Consider the following 23,186-nt stretch of genomic DNA (forward strand, 5'->3'; position numbering starts at 1 on the left):
CAGCTTACAGAATATTAAAAACCACATTTAAAAAACTAAAACTCATAAAAAATCAAATAAATTAATGTAATAAAATCACAAAATGTAAAGCAAATGGTATTAGAAAGCCAAAGGGCCTTAATTCATGTCACTCATGTTCTTATACAAAAGAAGATTTTGCAATTTCCATTTTGTATGTACAGCAAGCCTAATGCTGTGGCCTTGTATGTCTAGCCTCTGAAAGTATTACTGTATTCTTTGTGAATTTCAATGGTTCTGTTTGGTGAAAAAATGTCAAAGTGAAGTGCCAATATGAAGTATCCAGTTTTCTAAAGGTTATACATTTCCAGGTTGTAAAGTAAAATTTCACAGTTTTTAAAGCACTGTACACGGATGTTTAATAACTGAGTATATAGTGCAACATGTTTCAGAGTGTGGGCAAATATAATGAAATGATCCAGAATGAAATACTTGGGTTTCTAAAAAAAAAAAAAAAAAAAGCATTAAAACCTGCAGATGATACATTTATGAGAATGTATCATAAGTACCTCTGATGAATCAATGGTTAGAGAGATAATGTCAGACCTCATTCATATGTAGATAGCTAAATGGTGGTGGCAAGTTAAAACATTTGCTTTGCCCCATGTGCTGCACTTGAAAGTTTTGGGATTGCAAATGTGATAACTTCCAGTCAACATGGAATCCATATTATGCTCCAAAATATCTAAAGGACACCAAAGGATAAAATGGCTAATGTTGACATCTCCAATTGAAAGATAATTTATAATGCCTTGTATCTGGATTTTTCAGTTCTGAATAGGGTACAATCAAGGGTGAGGAAATCTGGACTGTAGATCTGCAAAAAAATGCTATAAACTACTAGTTATCTCTGCAAAGAGAATGGTTCCATATAACAATGGGGACAAGCTCAAATATAAGATACTGAAATCTGTTGATGTTATTAATTAAATAAAAAGCATGGATATTATAAGAGACACAGGCAGTTTGAATGAGCTATGAATTTTTTTTTTTTTTTTTGCAACAAAGCATTTAATAACTTGGTTAATAAATAGGTGTAATGTGAAGCATCAATCAAGTGAAAGTGATGAACTGGAAGTGATGAACTTTGAATATCACATTTTGGAAATCTTATCTGAAAATAAAAATTTGCTTAAATTTTCAGAGGAGAGACATCATTACACAAAAATTCTAGATCTGAAATTTTCTGTTACATTTCTCAGTTAGAAAAATGCACTGCATAGCAAGGAAAATAATCAAAAATGCAATTTGCATATTCTGCAAAGTTATTCAAATGATTAGATATTGGTGCCAGTGGTGGGTTGCCCCCGGTTCGCACCTATAGAACCAGTAGTAAAACTGGCAGGAGGCTCTGCCCACTGACCCTGACGTCATGAAAACGCTTCTGCACATGTGCAGAAGCTTATGCGCTTGCGCAGAAGAGTGCGTGCGTGCGAAGCAAGCACGTGCGCACAGCCCTATTGCGAACTGGTAGTAAAGGGTAAGTAGAACCCACCCCTGATTGGTGCCCTTAAAACATATTGTCCCAGAGAATTTGAAGGGCGCTAAGTAGGGCAGGTTGCTGGATCTGATCTATCAATCCCTACAGGGCTGTCTTCTCTGAAGGGAATTTATCCTGTGCTTTCTGTCGGGTCAGTGATGCTTTGGATCTTCTCCCTCCAAAAAGTATGTGGCAGATTTTCTAGGCTGCTGCCCCATTCTTCCAGAACAGTCTGTCCCCAGTGTTTCAGGCTGCCCAAATGAATGGTCCTTAAGAAGGGCAGTTGAAACTATCCTGTTGCTCTTTGGCTCTGGGATTGAGGGCTTGTTCCCTTGGTTGTTGCTGTTCGTTGGAATTTTGTTTTATGTTCCTTGCTCATGTTGTTTTAAGATTCATTTGTTTTTAATATGAATGTCCTTGCTGTGGGTTTGATGGCTGAATGATTTTATGGGTTTTATGTTGATTATGGTTTATTCAGTTTTATAAATATCACCATAAAATGATGACAGAATAAGCACTGTAATAAAGAAAGACAGAAATCAAAGATATCAGAAAATTGCAAAAAATAGGCTAGAGTGTTAAGACATTGGTTAAAGACCTGAAAGAAAGTTTTTCTTTGTTTTCATGGTCTTTTTCACTGATTTGCCTGACACAATTGGCTGGGCTCCCTTTGATAATGTGAAACTCATTTTTCCTATGAAAACTTTATTTCTAATGAAGCAGACAAATATTTCTTCTCTTCTACTTTTCAGGATCCCTCCCCCTCCTCTAAATCACTGCCCAGTGGGAAGAATGTTCCGGGAATTGAATTAATGAACATTTGTATATAAAGCTCAGAGGATTCTTTTGAATGCAAATCATTATGCACAAATTTGGAGATCTGTGTAAAGGACAGAAGCGAAAAGACCAACAGAGAATCTGTTCAACTGTAGCAAGCACTATATCAAGCACAAACAAAGGTGTTTAAAGCTTTTGACAACTCCACCTTTATAGTGAAGGTGACTTATAAAGGAAGCTTCCTTCACTTTAAGTTAAAAAGAGTTAAATATACCGTTGCATTTTACAACTTCTGAGCACCCATCTTTGAATTTGTGCAAGATGTTACTGATCATCACTCATCTTTTATATAAAGTAGCATGTGCAAGAGCTTGCACATTCAGTCCCTGATCATTTTTCTCTGACATAAGAAGAGTCTAGGATATTTGTCTGTGGCAGCAGGACTATAAATATCTATGTCAGAAATTGAATCTTGCAGATGACCACAGCCTTGCTATCATAAGTCAGTAATTTTGTCATCAGCACTATATCATCTTCTGGGCAAGCGCCTGAAGAATCTCCCTGAACAGAATGATCCAATGTAGCAATTCCCATGTTTTCCTCTTATTTTATTTTGCCGGGGTCTCTTTGTGCTTCCTCATATAAACCATGAGAGCTAAAATTGGTTTTTCAGACAGAACCGTTTCCCAAACCGGCAAATTTTCATCCTGGGTTGTTGACATTTGAGAGTGACGGGCAAAAAGGAAATCTTTAAATCCACACTAACTAGCACGTTAGTGGTGGCATTTGAGGTACATTCCAAGTAAAAATGCTGCTGTTCCTAGTAATAATCCCCTTTTGCCGGGGTGGAGAATCAGAATCACTTCAAGTTGGCAGTTTCCTCACTGACATATCCTTTTTCTGTACACACACACGTTAAAGATTAAACTGTATAAAGCAGAACTGACATGATATCATTACTTGGCTCTTACACTGTGCTAACTTAATTTGCTTTTCATTTCCAGGTATTTAAAAGACTATTATTTTCACTTCAGACTTTACTAACTGCCAATTAAACGATTAGATTGTAGAAATAGAGATAGAAAAGAGAGAATCTTGTTATAAGATTTTCAGGTAATTGCAGTGCTGGGGGTAGTGAGGGATTCTGCCTTGTGCCACTCCACGCACACACACACATACACACACTATGTATGTCCATATTTCATATATATACATATATATATATATTCCACATCACCCAAATAAAATTTGGATATGAATGATGGTTACTATGTTGTCCAGCTCATATTAATGGAAAAGTAGTAAGAACTGAGTCAAACAGCTATAGACTTTTTTTTTTTTTAAGTTCCTTTGCCCTTTTGGAGGTATCAGTAAAAATTGCACCAAGTGAGATTGCATTATCGCATACTGCCAAAATGCCACTGCGTGACATAGGTTCAGTGGTAATCTTGAATTTCCAGTGGCCACTGAAGTTATTCTTACAAGGACACCTATTATCACATCCTCTGAATCTTTTCAGCTGCTTGATAAGAAATCATTAGGTCCAAGGAAATATGAGGCTATGAATAGATAATAAGCTAAAGTACAGCTGAGCCAGATGAAAATTTAGGCCCTGGCTCTTGCCATTCAAAATTGTTTTAAGTAATAATGTAGACCTAAATATTCAAATCTGTCTTATAGGCAATGGTGGGCTGCTGCCTGTTTGGACCAATTCAGATGAACCGGTAGTTCCAACGATCAGCTGGCCCTGCCAACTCACCCCTGCCCTATCCTGTCCCATATTTCCTTCTTTTTGGCTCAGCTGATTCGTGCAGCACATCATATCGTCACCGGCTACCGGCTCGGGAGAACCGGGACGAACCCACCACTGATCTGCAGTTAGATTAACAATCTAAGGCTGGTGGAAGCTTAATAATTCAAGCTCTAATCAAACTGTTATGTGAGTCCTAAGGGTATATATATAAAATTAGGGTGTTCAGGTCTGATAAATTCAAAATTTCTAAATATTGGCCCAAGAGTTCCAATCATTGATATAGTGATGAATTTCTTTTTCCATAAGTGTCCAACTTTGAACTGCAAGTTCCAGGATTTCATAATTTTTTCCAGTTGTTTTCCATTATTTCTAGCATCACATGGAATAGCAACATGAATGAACCAGACTTTCTTCTTTTCAATAATGTTATATCAGGCGTGTTATAAACAAAGTGCCTGTCTGGATTTTAAAGTCTCAGAAGATCCTAACCCGCCTCATTTTCCAAAGCCATCTCTACTTGATGTTCTCAGAAATTTTTGTAACATTTCAATCCAACTTCCAATAAAGTTTTCAATGAATAATTTTGGCAACTCAGTCATGACACTGCTATTAGTTAGTTTGTGAAATTTAACTGAAGCCACTGATGAAATGATAAATTGTTTCATTCTTTTCTCTACAAAGGCAACATTTCCTGTGGTTTGTTATATGCTGAATTTTCATGCAATTAGTTGGCAAGTCTTGTTCCTAAACTGCTAAAATAAAGCCTTCCGTTTCTTTTTTTAACAGAATGGAATGGAATGGAATGGAATGGAATGGAATGGAATGGAATAGAATAGAATAGAATAGAATAGAATAGAATAGAATAGAATAGAATAGAATAGAATAGAATAGAATAGAGCAGAGCTGGAAGGGACCTTGGAGGTCTTCTAGTCCAGTCCCCTGCTCAAGCAGGAGAACACATCTGATCTTAACTAGCTCCAAGTGAGTTTTTTTTAATCAACTTTCCGGTCAATATCTGTCAAGTATTTGATTATGCATTGGCTTATTCTTCCAAATTATCAGTTTTAAATTGTTTTTTTTTTAATGCTCAGCCTTCAACATTGTTGAGTTACTATTATGGTTTATAGCACAGTCAGCCAGATGTTTGGACTGGATTTGGCATTTTTGTCCACCTGTCGAGTACTTCTCAGCAACCTGGGATAGACTGATGTTATTGTTTGATGGTGTTAAAGGTACTGTTGCAGGATGTAAGCTGTTCCATGCAGTGCTGCCTTTTACAATTAACCAATGTTGATTTTTGTCAATACCAGTAGTGTACAAAATGTACTCCAGATGTTTTAGTAATAGTTGCCTGTTACTACTGGTATTATCTTTGCCACAGTTGTTCTAATTCTTTTTGCAGGTCTTTGTATTATTATTGATATTATTTCTTTATCTTTCTATACAATATACACCATAGGTTTGATATTAAACTGGCCAGGTATTTTTTCACGCATTCTGATAGGTATTAATTTTATCACCAGTATAATGCATGCTTTCCTTAAGGTTAAATTAAATTTATTCCAATTTGCTTTGCTTTTTTTCTGACTGAGCATTCTTTTTGGCGTGTGGCCCCTGGCCATTCAAAGGCAAAGCACAGCCTTTGGCCTTAAGAAAACTGCACCCTTGGTCTGGATCCAAAGAAACACAATAGACCCCAGTTTCAGACTGACAAGCTGCTTTAAAGCAATTTTAATGTGACTTGGACTGTGTGCCATCCAAAGGAAGAAGAAACAGCTCTTTGAATTTTAGTCTTTTCTTCTTACCTGTCATATTTCTTTTCAACAGCACTTCACCAGCTGTCATTGTCTTATATTTTGATCTGCTTTTCAAAATAATGATATAAATAATGATCCTACAAAATGCGGTTTTCCAACATGTTTATGTTGTGCACTGGATACTACAAAGAAAGGGTTTTTATATGAGTTATGGATGCATTTTCAAAAGGATTTCATTGGACCCAAATATAACGATCATAGCATGGTAAAGATCCAACCTACGAAGTATTGCCATTTATTACTCCAAACACTTGAGACCAGATAGGGTTCTATAAATAAATAAGTTAATTCTCTATAGTTTTTGTCCAAGGGGATATATTCCCTTTCAAACTGGAAGCTATTATTCAGTTTCACTTGCAAAAATAATATCCAATCCCAAACTAAAAATTGTATACAGAAGCTCTCCATAGACTGATTAAGTTTATGAAGGAAAAGTGAGCTGTTCTTTTAAAAAAAATAAAAAAAATAAATAAACAATTACCGGTAGTCTTCAATGTTACACTACAGTTTAATTCCACCAATTGAATCTACAATGAACATTTAAATACACAGGTATTAGAATCCCTGCATTACATATTGTCAACTATTCTGTTTCCATTCTGCTTTATAAAATGTATTCATTTTACTTTATACAAAAATATATAAAGCCCCTTACAGATTTTTCATAAAAATCAAACAACATTATTATTGATACTTGGGATTTTTTCCTTTTTTCTTTCTTTCTTTTTTCTTTACAGTTCTATAAATTACATTTAGCAATGGATTAATATAAAATCTTGGAATTGTAAACCATTATCAGCCAAATTCCCAAAGAAGGCCTGATAATCAGTGCCATGGATGATGATTACTGCTTCTGCAGTTATAACATCTAGTAGTTTAACAAACTCAGTTCTGCCTGACCTGTAGAAAAATCTAAATAGCCTCGCAATTCTGCAAAGTTCCTTTGATTTCATTGGGTTAAAAACATAAACACAGCCCACTGGATTAAAACACCAGCTACTAACCAAATATCTACTCAAAGCCCATATGAAATAAGGTCTAGTATGTTGCCTTTGAACCTATTGGTAACTCTTGATAAAATGTGGATAACATTGTCCTCCATAAATCTACCAAATATAATTTATTGCCCATCATTTACTTTGTCTCAGATTCTGGAATTCTGAGAAAGAAAGAAAAAACCTTTTCCATATGCGTTGTTCATTACCATGCATAATCTTATATATTTATTATATTAACTTTTATACGCCATTTTCTTGAAATGAAATTTTGCAACCTTTTCTTGTAGGGAAGATTTTCCAGTCCCCTGATAATCTGCCTTTTCTTGTACCTTTTCTAATCTCTGCTTTTCTTCCTGAGATAAAGTGACTACAACTAAGCCTGCTACATAAAAAGACTTTGCAAGGAAGGCAGTCTCCCACAGTGATAACAAATGTTGAAGGAGAAGCATCCCATTACAAGCTAAATGTGGTATAAAGATGGTTCCTGGTGTGTGTGACAAAATACTATGTACTATCTTGTCATGATATTTTCAAAATCTGTATTTTTACCAAGCAATCAGTATTTCTGACAGGGAGACTTGAACTAACAGGGCTTGAATTCTCTTGAATCTTATTTTTTTAAGGACTTCACAAGTAGATATTCTAAGAATTGATTACAAGGCCCACTGATGCTATCATCATATCCAAACATTGCCCATTTTGCTAGAGCAAAAGATAAAGTTATTATTATCCTTCTGTTGGGTCATAAGTGGGCAAGAGGTGTCCTGCAAAAATGAATGGAATTATTAAGTCTTTTGCTAAATGCAGCTATCTGTCAATATCCTTGGAGCAAGGAAGATCAACGAGGCAAGAAATAATTCACTGGCACATCACCCCATGATAGAACTGATCAGTATACAATGGATGCTCTTTAAAGGCCAGTCTTTCTCAATGTGTTGCCCTTCAGATGTGCTGGCTGGCTGAGACTTTAGGAACAGAAGCTCCAATACTTCTGGAGGTGGTGAATTGCAGAAAAATGATTTAAGTGTTTGGTCTTCATGGGAAATTAAGGCAAAATTCTTTCTGCCAGTTGTTCTATTTAACATTCTTTTCTTTAATCTTAGAAATATTTTTTCCTGATTATATTCCAGAATTGAGGCACTAGGACTGCACAAATTGGATAATGGAGATATGATGAGCTAGAGATTGAAAATGTAAATGCTGTTGATCAGTATCCAGACTGGCTTAAAGACTGAGATTTAACATATTGTAAAAAGGTCATACTCCTAAAACATTTTGAGTTTGGAAGTACTAACTGATCCCACACTGGTTCTGGATTGTTAATAGTGACAATGGCGAGGATTATATTTGTACAACTTCATTTTGGTTTGCATAGTTTTGATTTATTACACCTATTTACATCCCGTTCAGATATTGCAATGATTATATATCCTCCACTGGTGCAAAAAGTAGCAATTAGGTTGCTAATTACTGGATGCTAGATCACATTTTACCAATTCTGAAGGGTGAACTTTGATAACTTATTGTTCAAGATGAATTGAAGAGGTAGGTTTTGGTACCAAAATGCTGCAATGCCTACATTTAGAAATATATAACAAAATGTGAATTTATATTAGGAATTCATAGAACTAGTCTACATAAGGGAATTGACAAGCTACACAACCATAAGTTAATCACATTTAGGAACAATCAGTTTCAGAAGAAGAAACTTAACAATATATATTTAATTGTTCAAATAAAGCCCGTAATAGTAGGTGGTAATAAACTTTATTGTTGTTGACCAATATAATAAAACCAATAATATTTTATATGATTACAGCAGAAATTAGCCTCTGTAACTCTGGGAAAAATTAGCTCCTACCAAACCATTTCCTATTCCCATATTCCTATATCCAAACTATCAGAGGACATATTAGCTCAGTTTTGATAAGCATTTAAATTGCAACTGCATGAAGTGTAGGAGTATTCTGCAATCCTATCCTTGTTTACTTGAAAATAAATCTCTCTGTATTTAATAGAATTTGCTCCTAGTAAGCAACAGAATGTTCAGGATTGCAGTTTAAGGCTGTTTGAATAAAAGAGAAATTTATGGCAGAACCATTTAATCCCAAACAGTTAACATCTGCTTGTCTGCAAACAGTTCTGCTTAGATTTCCCTCTTCCCGCCTCCCCGAACAAATCATACTACGTTAAATGACAAAAAAAAAAAAAAAAGATGTACCAAAAACAGTGCTGCTTGCGAACAATTCTGGCGCTCACATATGTTCAGCAGACTCCAGCAGTGGATGTGTTTTTCTCCTTTTACTTCTTCATTTTACAAAATGTGATAGGCCACCACATCCACTTTTACTTTGTAATTTGTCAGTGAAGACTCTTATCAAAACATCTTTACAGGAAACCTTAAATGGCGATAATTTGTATCAAACAGCGTTCTATTTTTGTTCATACTTATTTCTCTTCCATTTTCTGGTCTCTTAAGGTCTGCTATTACAACTGCATTTTAACAATCCAGAATATGGACAGTGCTTAGTTTTATTCAAGAAAGCGCTGAGTGTTTGATTTATACTTGAACCCTTGTTATTTGATTGCCCTAGCTTGCAAACAAAGACTTAATTAATGAGAAATAGTCATTGCATTACTATTTTACTATACATTACTATATTTTGAAATGACAAATGATCAGTATACAGACATGTCATTACCAAACTAGGAAACATCACCAGTGTTAGATGGGGTTTGCAGAGTGGAAAAGGAAGAGGAGGGGGAGGGGGAGGAGGGGGCTGAGGACTCTGGGGTCCTTGATACTCTCTGAGCTTGATGATTTTCTTGCAGATGTTTCATTTCCAACTAGGTAACATCATCAGCACTTAGGTATCATCAGTATTTTTAATATGCAAAATAATATTTTATATGTAGGTTATGTGTGTGAAAATACTATATGTACACAATGTTTGCTGTATATTGTACAAAAAAAGGAAATATGATTTCCTGGAAATAAAAAATAAAACATATTTTGCATTTAGTGAAAATGTTTTCATTTAATTTTCAGTTATATAAAGAATCTTTTTTAATATACTGGTATAAAATAGAAAATGGAGTATCTCTGAAGAGAGATTCCTAATTTTTTATCTTTGGGGCACCAGGTAAAGACTCTTTAGTCTATAAATATTTTAGCCTTTTACTTTTTATAATATTGGCACTTTTTAAATCTTTGAATTTTGCCTACCTGAAAGGAAATACCCTTTAAGATATGCCTGCTCAAATCCTCCTTAGATATCCAAAATATCCTTAGATAGCCAGAAATATTCGCTCTGCCTTTGTCAAATAATTTTGAAAAGGGTTTAATTATTCTTGCCTCATTAAATATTTTATTATTTTCAATTTTTTTAATTTTTAATTTTTACTCCAACATTTTAATTTTTATATACTGTTTTTATATTTTGATGTTTTATTATACACCACTCACAGTCCTTCTTTGAGGGAGAGGCAGTTCAGAAATGTGAAATATAAATAAAAATTTACTCTGGTAACTAATATATTGAATTAATTAATTTTTCTTTGAGTGAGAAAAAAATGGCATGGATAACAACATGTACACTTCCGTTTATAAATTAATACAGAAAAGTATGCACTATATTTTAATATAGTATAATCTAACTTGGCCCTTTTTTGTGTTATGATATGCAGGAAAATATAAGAAGAATTTTTTTAAAGAATTATCTAGATCTCTACAGAACCAGGCACAGTAAGGAGCAAGGGGAACAAGTGATGAATGTGTACCTATGATTTAGATACTTACATCCAAGTTTATGGCATTGCAGTGCCATTTTTCATAGTTGTACTTGGTAACAGTTGCTTATGTCTGATTGTTTGACAAGGAGGTTTAAATAGTAATCCAATTTAATCAACATGGTTTAATTCAGTTCAGGATTCTGGATTGAGTTATGCAACTTTGCTTTACATTTTTCCTACCGTAAAGTACAAGAGAGGGACATCTGGGATATTACATAAGATGACATAGAAGGCAACAGTAAGAAAATTAGAAAAATATTGTTCCTTCTCTATTATTTCAGCAGATTGCATTCCACCGATAAAAAGATCCCTATATAGCATGCCTTCTTTATAAACCAAGCCCTCATTCCACAAAACTTGTACAAAATTTCAAATGTGCGTTCTTGGATAAATTTGGAAAACGGGATTTTCCTTTCATTTCTGCTGAATGGAAAGAAGCATAGGCTAAACTAAATGATCAGTTATCTGCCTACCTCCATGGGGGGAAAGCTGAATTGGAGAGACACCTTGTTCTCAATTGTCAAACAAAGCTGCAATGTCAACAAGATGTAGGAGATGCTGGCCATCATTAAATCTGCAAAGGAAACCTGGTACCCTGTGTGTTAATTACAGTAATTCAAGAGTTTCAGGAATAAAGTCACTTCTTTTTCTTTCAGCCGTTAATTGATTCAAGTTTCTGTTCCAAGTCCTTAAACTGTGTTGCAGTCTTCTAGAAAAAAAAAAGGCTAATGCTGCTGCCTGCATTTCCTAACATATGTTTGTGATTGCAAAACATGAAGGCTGCCTGTTTTTCTTTCCTCTCTTGCGTTAATTGTCCCTATAATAATAGAAATATGCTGTAAAACTGCAGAACACAACTGTAGTAACATTTCCCATCCCTGCTGTCAAGAGCAATATAAGACATTTCAGCCAACCATTAGCTCTTCATTCATGGGACTCTGGGTTGAGACTTGAAGTTTGAGTAGATAATGAAGTTCAGATGTTATGATGTCTCAACGAAAGAGAGAATTGTCTGATGGCACCAATGTGATCAGAGCATACAAATATACAGTATCTGATGTAGGAGCTGGAGATAAGAGACTCAAGAGAAAACTTTTTAGTTCCTTTCTGGAAGGAAATAAGTCTTTGTATCTACCAATCTCCATACATTAGGGGTTATCTCAAGAAAATTCACGATACTCTGTAAAACCCACATAGTGCTTTGAATATGTATTGTATACAAAAGTGTACTTTTGTATAATACAAAATAATAAAACAGAATAACAGAGTTGAAAGAGACTCTCTGGAGGTTTTCTAGTCCAACTCAAGCAGGAAATCCTATACCACTTCAGACAATTGGTGGTCCAATCTCTTCTTAAATCTCTTCCTGGTAAAACTCTTTCTTGTCATATTCCAGATTCCAGTGTGTAATTCATTTGTTCATAATGAATGCATTCATGCATATACAATGTGCGCATATAAATCATTTGTGACTCTGGCTTACGAGCTAGTCCAAAAGCAATCATTGCTATACCTTATCATTTTATATAGTAATAAACCTTCCCCATACATCCTGATTGTCAGGCAATGTACTTGCATAATTATTGGGTTTTTTTTTTTAATTGGCATCATTTCCTGAGTAGTCTATTAGGTAACTGTGAAGCATGGCACCAGGAGATTTCTTCTTTATATAGCATGTACACAAAGGGCCTTGATCCATATTACCTTTGAATGCCTTTGATTGAAGTCCTTAGGGCTGACTCGTAAATGACTTTTTAACAGGGTAGAATTCTCATGTGATGAGCTTTATCATCTAATTATGCCTGTTTGTACAAAATAGTCCCCAAATGGAAAAAATCAAAAGTTAACAGCTAAAAATCTAGCTCCCAGCTATTTTCTCTAGCACATTATTTAATTTTTCTTATTGGAAACAATTTCAGATAGGGGTTCACAAACCACTTGAAATCCAGCTGACTATTATATACCTTCTGAAAAAATCTTCATTTGTTAATATTCAGAACTTTCACCAATATCGAGTGTTTTGTGCCCATTGGTTCCTAATATATGGAGCTTTGCATACAATTTTCTAAATTCAAGTAGCGTAGATAATGTCTTCTGAAATGCATATATACATTTCTTCACAAGTACATTTGAATGCAGAGGGATGAATACTTTATTCATTATTGCCTCATAGATCACATATTTCTTTTATATCCTTAACTCCATTCAGATGCCTCATAAAGATGTCCTGAACCAGCTTTAGAGTAAATATGTTGTTGTTGCCATGGCTTTTAGGTTTCTATGAGTAATTTTATGTCTGCATGGACAATACTTGTGATGCTAGGGTAAATATTTTTTTTTTCCTACTAAAACCAATTAATGGAAAAAATGTCTTAGGGAAATCTTATATGGAAAAGCCATGGTTAGGTTTAAAAAAAAAACTAAAAAAATAAAATGTGAATCTGAGGGTGATCTGTCAACAGTTTCCATTGAGAAGCAAATTGATACAGTACTATAGTGACCTGTTGGACAACTCCATTCCCATTATTTAGTCCTTACATAGATCTCAGCTTTCCTCTGAAAAGCTGAAGACTGTTTATATGGAACCATCCCTCATTTAATCCTCTGATCAACTTTGTGCAATGGTTTGGACTGAAAGCTAATGACTGGCCCGAAGTCCTTCAGTGAGACCCATACATAAATTCAGGAACCTAAAGAGGCCACCAAAAACTAAGGCTAACAATATAATGGCTGTATCATTTATGCATCACATTATACTGAAATTTATACCAAATTGGTAAATTATTATAGGGTGATTTTAATGCAACCCTCATCCTTTTTCTTGATAATGCTTAGATGGCCATTTTAATGTATATTGATATATACATTATATATATATATATACAATATATATTAATAAATAGAATTGCACTGACTTCCCCTCTACAAAGTATTGCAGCTAGGGCAAATATTCACAGAAGCTTATAAATAGATTTGTGTCTTATGATGACCTGGATATCTCTATTATAATAGTCTATAGTGGTGAACTCCACATTTTTTTACTACCGATTCTGTGGGCGTGGCTTGGTGGGCATAGTGTAGCTTGATGGGCGTGGCTTGGTGGGCATGGCAGGGAAAGGATTCTACAAAATCTCCATTCCCGTCCCACTCCAGGGGAAGGGTACTTCCAGGACCACCTCCTACCGGGCTCCCACCACCCAGTGCGCTCACATAGGACTGCCCTCGGCCAGACAATGTTGGCTGGCGGCCCCCAGGATGAGGGCGTTCTCTGTGGTTGCACCGACCCTCTGGAATGGGTTACCCACCGGGCTCCGGATGGCCCCCGACCTCCGCCCTTTCCGCACCGACCTGAAAACATGGCTTTTTCAGCAAATTCCCTTATCTGCCGCGAGGTTTTAATTGTCTGGGGATTTTAAATTGGCTTGTTTTAGCATTTTTATTGTGTTGTTTTTATTCTGTGAGCCGCCCCGAGTCCTACGGGAGAAGGGCGGCATATAAATATGAAAAATAAATAAATAAATAAATAAATAAATAAATAAATAAATAAATAAAATCCCCATTCCCTCCCCACTCTTGGGGGAAGGATATTGCAAAATCTCCATTCCCACCCCATTCTGGACCCAGCCAGAGGTGGTATTTGCCAGCTTTCTGAACTACTCAAAATTTCCCCTACCAGTTCTCCGAACTGCTCAAAATTTCTGCTACCAGTTCTCCAGAACCTGTCAGAACCTGCTGAATTTCACCCCTGCTCTATAGGGAAATTGTAGATCAATATTGTGAGCATGATATGAACTTTATCCTGCAAGGTACAAATGAAAGGAGTTGTTATTTCTCTACTTGTCATCCAGGGCTGTAGGAAAAGTCAAGATTTCTGCCTAAAAAATTATTAGAAGGTTGACGAGAAGCGAGAGGCTAATTTCTAGAGAAGAATACATTATCATATTCTCGTATATCATCATAATTATAAAAAGAAGAATTTAGACTTATCAGCAAGACAAGTAAATGCAAGATGAAATCTGTGAAGCACGCTGTCTAGAGAGATGAGAGTAGCTTGAAAAAAGAAATTGGATTAACCCTACATTATTTACAATGAAATTGTGTTTGAGAAATCACAGCACTGTAGGATAGAATTCCGTAGTGACAGGCTGGACTTCCTCCACCATCTATTTCATGATGCAAAAGTAAGGAAAAAGAGAGAATTGCAGAAACATGCACCGACTCTTTCTTTCTTTCTTTTCCAGCACAAATCGAAGTGATACCATGCAAAATTTGTGGCGACAAGTCCTCTGGAATACACTATGGGGTCATCACCTGTGAAGGCTGCAAGGTATGCAATGTTTATATGTCTGTGTTGCCACTGCATTCTGTGGCAGCTTCCAGCCTGTTTGGATTAAACACAAATCATTTCAGCAACGATTTTCAAAACGGTACAAAAATTGTCAGCCATTCTCCATGATCTCAAGACTACACATGTGATTTTTCCAAAATGTTTGAGGACGTGTACAATTAGCACAAAAGGAACACGTTCTCTGTAAATATAAAACAGCCTCTCAACAAATATAAAGGCACACATCTCTTTAGCTCAAGTCTTGCTTCTAGCTCCTATTTCAAATGAGTGAGAAAAAATTATGACATTTGAATGAAAAAGACTTGAGTTCCCCTCTGTTTGGCTTAGTCAGGGGAAATAAAAACTGCCAGCACAGCAGGATGTTTCAGTTTGCCATACTTGCCACAGATTGCAGGGGGTTGGGGTGGGGGGAGCAAATGTGTTGAATATAAAATGGAACAGAAACATCTATTTAAGAAGGCTTTGCATAGTCTGTACATATTCTGAAATATCACTCTATTGAACAGGGTTTACTCCTTGTAAGCATTTGTAAGATTACAAAATTTTAGCAAAATTTTATTCACCTCTGAGTAATAACAGTTAAGATTGGAACATTACTTCACAAAGCTGAAAAAAATCCCGCCTTCATAATCAGATCATGCTGCTTCTTCCTTTCTTCTTTTTTTAAGGATATGAAGTTTTCTAGAAGTCTGAAGATATGGTTAATAAAAAGGAGTAGCTTCATCATTTTTATAGATTGTACAATTGAGCACTGCCAATCAAGAGGTTTTGGAGATAACTCTTGACTGAAATCTGTTACTTTACAATGCTTCTCAAACTCGCTGTGTGGATTTCAACTCCATGCTGGCTAGGGAATTCTGGAAGTTGAAGTCCACACATCTTAAAAGTCCAGTGGTTGAGAAACCCTTTTCTGTATGATATCATTAATTTCTCACTTTTGTATCCTGACAATCCCTCCAAAATCTTTAGAGCTTCTAGGGCCGTGATGATGAACCTATGGCATCTGTGCCAGAGGGAGCACGCCAGGCCCTCGCTGTGGGCACCTGCACCATTGCCAGCTGCTCTTCCGGGTTCCATTGCATGCATGCGCGCTGTCCAGCATGCATGCATGTGCCGGAACCTGGAAGAGAGCAGCTGGCCAGTGCGCATGCATGTGCACCGGCCACCTGCTCTCTTCCGGGTTCCGGCACTGTGGCACGTGTGCACATACATGCACTCCAGTTTCGGCACTCGGAGCTGAAAAGGTTAGCCATAACTGTTCTAGGGGAAAGAGTTTAAAATTATTCTAATGTAACCTTTGCAACAACTGTGAGAGAAACTTTTAAGTTGAGAATGCAGATGGAATAGGCTTATTCAGACTATCGTACCTTAGTAGAGACTTGTGTTAAAGCACTAAGGCTAACATTCATTATAATCTCAACTTTATCCGGACCTGGCAAAATTTCAAAAATTATAATGCATCCAGACACTAATTGCAAGGATGGTTCTGAGATGTTGCCTTAAATACAGAGATTTAGCTGTCTTTCTTTTTCTCCTCACTAGGGATTCTTCAGGAGGAGTCAGCAAAACAATGCCTCATATTCCTGCCCAAGGCAGAGAAACTGTTTAATTGACAGAACCAACAGAAATCGCTGCCAACACTGCCGACTGCAGAAGTGTCTTGCCCTGGGAATGTCTCGAGATGGTAAAGCCCTAGCTTTCTGATTCACGGATCAGTCTTTGGAACCGTTCTTCCTTGCAGTCTGTTTTCCCTTTCCCAAAGTAAAGGCATCTTTCTGTTCGGTGACATGGATCCCTGCTGTTTTCCAAACAGAAGGCTTTATAACTAGAGGGGTTATGATGTCAAACAGAGAGTAAAATTAATCCAAGTACAAGATGTCACAATGGAAATTTGGAACAGAATTGCTGATAAGCATTAAACTAAATTTGTCAACAACTATAATGGGATTTACCAGATCTTGGTTTAAATAGACTTTGGAATACAGTGTTTGCTATTTTATGCATATGGCATTATGCATTTAACAGGTCCCTTCCCATGCCCCCCCCCCCATTTGTCTATTAAACTGAGAGAATACTTTAATTTCAAAACACAAACATTGCTCACAGCAGGTCCAAGAGCAGCCTATGATGATGAAAGTTTTTTAACTCCCTAAACAATTTTTAAAAACTATTATTTAGGGTCCACAAAGTCCCTATGTGACTGAGATGGGCAGCTTAAAATTTTCATAGATGGTTGATGGTAGATGAGAGAGGTGGGGGGGGGAAGAATAAGGTCACCGAATCAAAAAAGACTCAAGGCAGCATACAGAATACTGTAAGGAAGTGCAACTATAAACAAAATACTAGTGCACTGAGTAAATGCACAAAAAAGAAAATTTCAGCCACCAAACATAATCATTACAATTGATAATGTGAGCAAATATTTGTATTTGTCTGTGCATGTTTGAGGGAAAAATGCTGGAAATATTATCAGTGAGATGGGCGGCATACAAATTTAATTAATAAATAAAAATATTTGTTTATTTCCTTCTGTTTTTTATGAAACAAAAAGTAAAGTAACATTACTAACTGGGATACAGAACATTTAGCAACTGGCAAATTTAAAGAGAAGAAAGTAAGCCTGGATTGGTTGCATTCTCTGCCCAGCACAGGCTGAAAGTGTTGTCAATCAGAAGCAATTTTCAGAACTCCTCAACCCTGATTTTAGTGGTGGGTTTCTACTGGTTTGCTCTAGTTCAGGCAAACTGGTAATGGCAATGGCAGGAGGCTTCGCCCACCTGCCTGGACGTCATCACGGACACTCTGTGCATGCACAGAGGTTCTCCGTTGTAGTGGAGACAGCATCCAGGGGTGAGTTGTCCTCATCTATCAGCCAATTGGACTGAGTCTGTCAAAGCTGCAAGGACACACTTTCTGCCAATGGTTCCCAGCTTTTGACTCAGTCTTGGTTTGGAGAGACGTGGCTTTTTTACCTCCATACAACCTATTCCTGGATAACTTCTTCACTACAATCAACATCTTTACAATATACATTTGACTTGTTGCATGCTCCCAGCCTCGACTGGTAGAGCTGTGGATTGCTACATGCAAGCGCTCACAGTTCTCAACCAGTAGCGAAGGTAAGTGGAACCCACTACTGCCTGATTGGTATCATAATCAACTTGGACATTATGGAAGGAAACAAAAGCAACTTTATGTGAGACCTCCTTGAAGAACATTCAAAAATGCAGCTGTTCCACAGTGCAGTAGTGCAAGCAGTAATGGACATTCCTCCATATGCCCAGGCAACTCCTCTTTTTTACAAGCTGTCCCAGTTGCCAATAAGATTATGGCCATAATTCAAGGTGCTGCTTATTATTTATAAAGCTCCATAGCATGTATGTGTTGACCTTTGAGTCAATCCATGCAGTTTTCTTAGCAAGATTTTTGCAAGTGTTTTGCCATTGTCTTCTTCCTAGAACTGAGAGGGGAACTGGCCTAAGATCACCTAGCTAGTATGATGCCTAAGTTAGAACTAGAATTCAGTGTCCCACCTAGTGCCATAGGCCAAACTGATTTCTTAGTCTAGTACAGCATTAGGCTTAGATATTTGAAGGACTATTTGTCTCCCATCCTGTCTATTCAGACAGAATCAGCATGCTGCAGGTCCATCCATTTAACAATATCATATGATGGAATCACCAAAGTGTGCTTTCTCTATCACAATATCTGTCATTTGGAGCAGCATTCCCACAGAGATTTGAATAGTCCCAACCTTGATCTTTTTCAGACAGGCCTTAAAGACTCAGCTATTCCTCCAGGCCTTGGATTAGGGTGAAAGGAGGACTACTTTGTGAAGCTGGGTACACAAGGCAGATAGTGGTTGCCTCTTCCTGGTTAACCATTGATTTTTCATTGATTAATTGTTTCCATAATTTGATTTTACTGTTGTTTACCAGAGTCAGTCTTTTACAAATATGGAGGAAGAAGAAAGACATTGGTTAGGTTCCAATATGGCTGAAAGCAAAATGATGATATGAAAATCGGTGTGATTAAATGGATATTGTAAAAACAACTTAGGTGGAATTACGAGCTTGTTTGGGACTTTCTTTTTTTTAAGGAGACAGGGGACTGAACTAGAATGCAATGCATAGGAGAAGGGAGTCTACTACAGTTAATATATTTTGCCTTGAAAATAAATGCAATTTCTTGAATATTTTCAATAACCCTTTAGGAAGAATAAAGCCTAAGACTGAATAATGTTAATAAAGTATATAAGAAGCTGCATTTTTTCAATAGAAATTATGTTATGTTAAAGCTTTCATCCATTATGTTCTTAAGGGTTCCAATGCAGTAAATAGGAAAGTTCTTGAGTGCAGCTGCTAGTGATGTGTCCTTGCTCTATTCCATTTTTTTTTCCGCAAGTCTAAAAGCATTTATCCTGCATATTTTATTTATTTTATTTTAATTAAGAAGACCAAATCTCTTACCCCATAACACTTTCCAGCCCTCATAATGGCAGCGGATCAAATAGTGACAATGAAATTAAAGATCCCAGAATGTCAGAAATAGTCCCTTTTCAGTAGTAACATGCTACTTCTTGAGCATTCCCCAGAGAAAGGACATGTGCCTATGCACCTTTGGGACAACCGTGACCTGGATGATTTCCATAGATGACATGTACCTACGCAGTGTCATGTCACTTTTGTGGCCATATATTACCTCAAGCTAGAAAGAAATGTTTATTCATACAGGTGTCTTCTATAGTGTCTATTGTGGATCAGAGGTGATGCCGCCAGATGTTTTTGGATTGGAGATCAAATGAATCCCAGTCAAGATAGCTAAGGGTTTGGGTTGATAGGAGTTTCAGTCCAGCAATTTCTATAGGGCTACATTTTCCCTGGTCAACAGCAGCCTCCCTCCCTCTCTCTCTCCCTCTCTCTCTCTCTCTCTCTCTCTCTCTCTCTCTCTCTCTCTCTCTCTCTCTCTCTTTCGCACACACACACACACACACACACACACACCAAAGGGGGTCAGAATAATGAAAGCAACATTGTGGCACACAACATGAGCTCTGCCCCTTTGGAATGTGGGTTGTGATGTCACTCACATGTCGGAAGGCAGCAAAGCTTGCAATGCTTGACACTGCTTTCATCATTCTAACGAAAACAGCAAGCATTCTTGCATGATGCTGTCCGCAACTCTGTCCCGGCCTATTGAAAAAAATGACTAATGAAGATATTGCTTTGCATTATGACTGACAGTTTGCTCCCTTTTCTTGTCACAAGAAATGAACCCTTTTATTACTTTAAGGTTATATGTGACAGATACTTTTCTGAGATGTAATCCACAAATTGTGTTTCTTTAGAGGAAGTGCGCTTCCTGTAGAGTGTTTCCCTTAGTCTGTTATTTCCCTTCATTGTAACCTGTATAACATTCTCCCCCACCTCCCCAAAAAGTGTGTAAAGATATCAGCCCCGTTGACAGATTGTGATAATAGGGAGTTGGGGGCTTGTTAGCTTCCAAAAGTACTAATCCTGTTAGGGCACAGATTAAACGTTTGGAGAAAATTGATAAATCACAAAGAATATAAATCTGAAAAGAACATTTTTAGAGAGCCCTGGTTTGCTGCACAGTGAACATGGGGAGATGAAAAAGCAATTGCAAGGCTGCTCATTATGCACGGCAGGATGGTGGTTGCCTGGCACTCTAGGAAGAATATTCTCTTGATTTCAGTCGAACTTAGGCTAGGGTGAGCAATTGGAGTGAGCGAGCCCGGGAGACTAGGCCCTACAGCTCCCTCATCAGCAAAAGACAACCAGTAAAAGAGTACACATACAAGGATACACGTAGAAGGAAGGTTGTCACTTTGGGTGACAATATCCTATGGTCTAATTGTCTCTGTCAGACTCTATCTTTGTGTGTGTTTTAAAAGAAAATGTTTAAAATATTCTTCGTTTCTTCCAGAAATCTCAAGTTCAGTTAAAAAGAATGTTTAACTCAAAAAACTGAGTTTTTAAATAATTTGAAATTATTTCAATTCCAAATTTGCAGAGAAGTATATATCACATCATTTTTTTTCACTGTGTTAGTGGAAGCCAATCAGTTAAAAAATAAAATAATCTCTCTTTAAAATGACCAAAGTTAACTGTTATCCTAAACACTATAAAACCACAAACAGGCTGATTTATTTGAAAAAAAATCATCATTGTTTTATTAAATCTTTTTTTAATGAATGTATATCTCATCTGCAAAATAGATTTCTAGAAGAATCAGACAGGGCAGACTATTTTGATTGAAATTTACTGGACTTTGAAGAAGAAATCAACTGTAAAATGATTCTGATAAACCTGATATGTGAATCTATGACAATAATGAGTATGAAGGGTCATCTTTTAAATACAAATTTCCATTAAATCCAAATTACCTAATTTGCATCCATTTATATTATATCTGTAATTATGTAATTGACATAAATGGCATATGCAGTAAAACTTCAATTCGCTGTAATGGACAGACAATTAATTTAGCTAGCAAACTATTTATTAAATGGAATGAAGTTAAAGCTAAACATTTCTTGTTGCATCTGGAGTCATTACTTAGGTCCTTTACTTTCTAGTAGATTAATCTCATGATTACTGGTTTTAAGGTAAAGTTACTGAGATTTCCAAGGGAATGATGCAGAAACATCTTGATTCTGTACTTTAATAAGTATATAAAAATAAAGCTTTTCTCACCATGAAGTTAAACAGGCAGAAACAAAACTTAATTGCTTGAACTATTATATGAACAAATTTTCTCTCCCATTAAAAATAGATAAGTTCACAGTTGCTCAATATTAATTCTCTTTGAGTTCCTGTACAGGTTATTTCAATCTCTACACAGTAAGGCTTAAATATATGGGATTATATTCCTCTGTTGATCTAATTGGGACAAAATAAGAGATTTATATGCAATGATTTTAAAGAAAATTGCATACTGAAAGCAATCTCCCAGGTGCCATGGTGCTTATACTGAATGAATGAATGAATGAATGAATGAATGAATGAATGAATGAAGACTCCAGTGATGGACATCTCATACCATATAAAAATTCTCTAAACAAATGTGGTTTCTTAAACTCCTTTGCTGTCTTATATGTGGTCTAAATCCATTCAATTGTGCTTTATCCAATAACCATTATTAAACCACAGATTGACATAGTCTTTAAAGATTAATGATCTCTAATCAGTTTGAAGCACTTAGTACCCCACACCTGGCATATAGATCAAAGTGATATTTTAAAAATAAGAATACCAATGTATTTTTGAAATTGTTCTTGTTTCAGCTGTAAAGTTTGGAAGAATGTCTAAGAAGCAGAGGGACAGTCTCTATGCTGAGGTACAGAAACATCAGCAGCGGCTGCAGGAGCAGCGCCAACAACAGAGCGGCGAGGCTGAAGCCTTGGCCCGAGTCTACAGCAGTAGCATCAGCAATGGCTTAAGCAACCTGAACAATGAAACGGATGGCACTTATTCAAATGGGCATGTCATTGACCTGCCGAAGTCAGAGGGTTATTACAGTGTGGATTCTGCTCAGCCCTCCCCAGATCAGTCTGGCTTAGACATGACCGGAATCAAGCAGATCAAGCAAGAACCTATTTATGACCTCACTTCTGTACCAAACTTGTTTACCTATAGCTTTTGCAACAACGGACAATTAGCTCCAGGGATAACCATGGCAGAAATAGGTAAGAAAATCCTGTCTTCGGTGGTCAGTGTAATTTTCACAATGGTTGTGTGTCTATCCCTCAAGCTGAGAGGTTGCATTTGAAACGGGTTGATCCTGTCTGACTAGGATTGTTGTAGAGTCAGTTTACGGAATTCTAAAATGTTTACATTACTTCAATGGAGCAATTCATGATCTGTTTATGAAGCTGAACGCCACAGTCAGTGATGAATCAATCAAATGATAATTACTAAATAGAGAGCTTGTATCAAAAGAGCTCATTATCATGAGGGTTTAATGATCTTTCTGACAACTATACACATTCTTGTCAACAAATCGCTCTGAAAGTGGATCATTAATAGGACTGGCATGAAAATTAATTATAATGCAGAACTTTGTGATCTTGCATTGAAGACTCAAGATTTACATCAGCATTTGGCATAGATGACTTCACACTGTCCCTGTTAATTCGTTGGAGAATTTTATTTCAAGTGTTAGGCATAATTTTTTCAGTTGT

At 36.6% G+C, this 23,186-nt stretch overlaps 1 protein-coding gene across 1 annotated transcript in view; it reads left to right on the forward strand.

Annotated features, from left to right (window-relative positions):
• Nucleotides 1–23,186, forward strand: part of RORB (RAR related orphan receptor B) — a 137,250-nt gene that overhangs the window by 80,639 nt on the left and 33,425 nt on the right. Inside the window, exons 2-4 of the mRNA XM_070935607.1 lie at nt 14,877–14,962; nt 16,526–16,667; nt 22,290–22,691. Of these exons, the coding sequence (XP_070791708.1) occupies nt 14,877–14,962; nt 16,526–16,667; nt 22,290–22,691 (630 nt within the window). The remainder of the gene's footprint in view (nt 1–14,876; nt 14,963–16,525; nt 16,668–22,289; nt 22,692–23,186) is intronic.

Source organism: Pituophis catenifer, unplaced genomic scaffold (genome assembly GCF_029215685.1).
Source record: "Pituophis catenifer annectens isolate HBS135680 unplaced genomic scaffold, rPitCat1.0.hap2 SCAF_2, whole genome shotgun sequence".
Taxonomy (NCBI): domain Eukaryota; kingdom Metazoa; phylum Chordata; class Lepidosauria; order Squamata; family Colubridae; genus Pituophis; species Pituophis catenifer.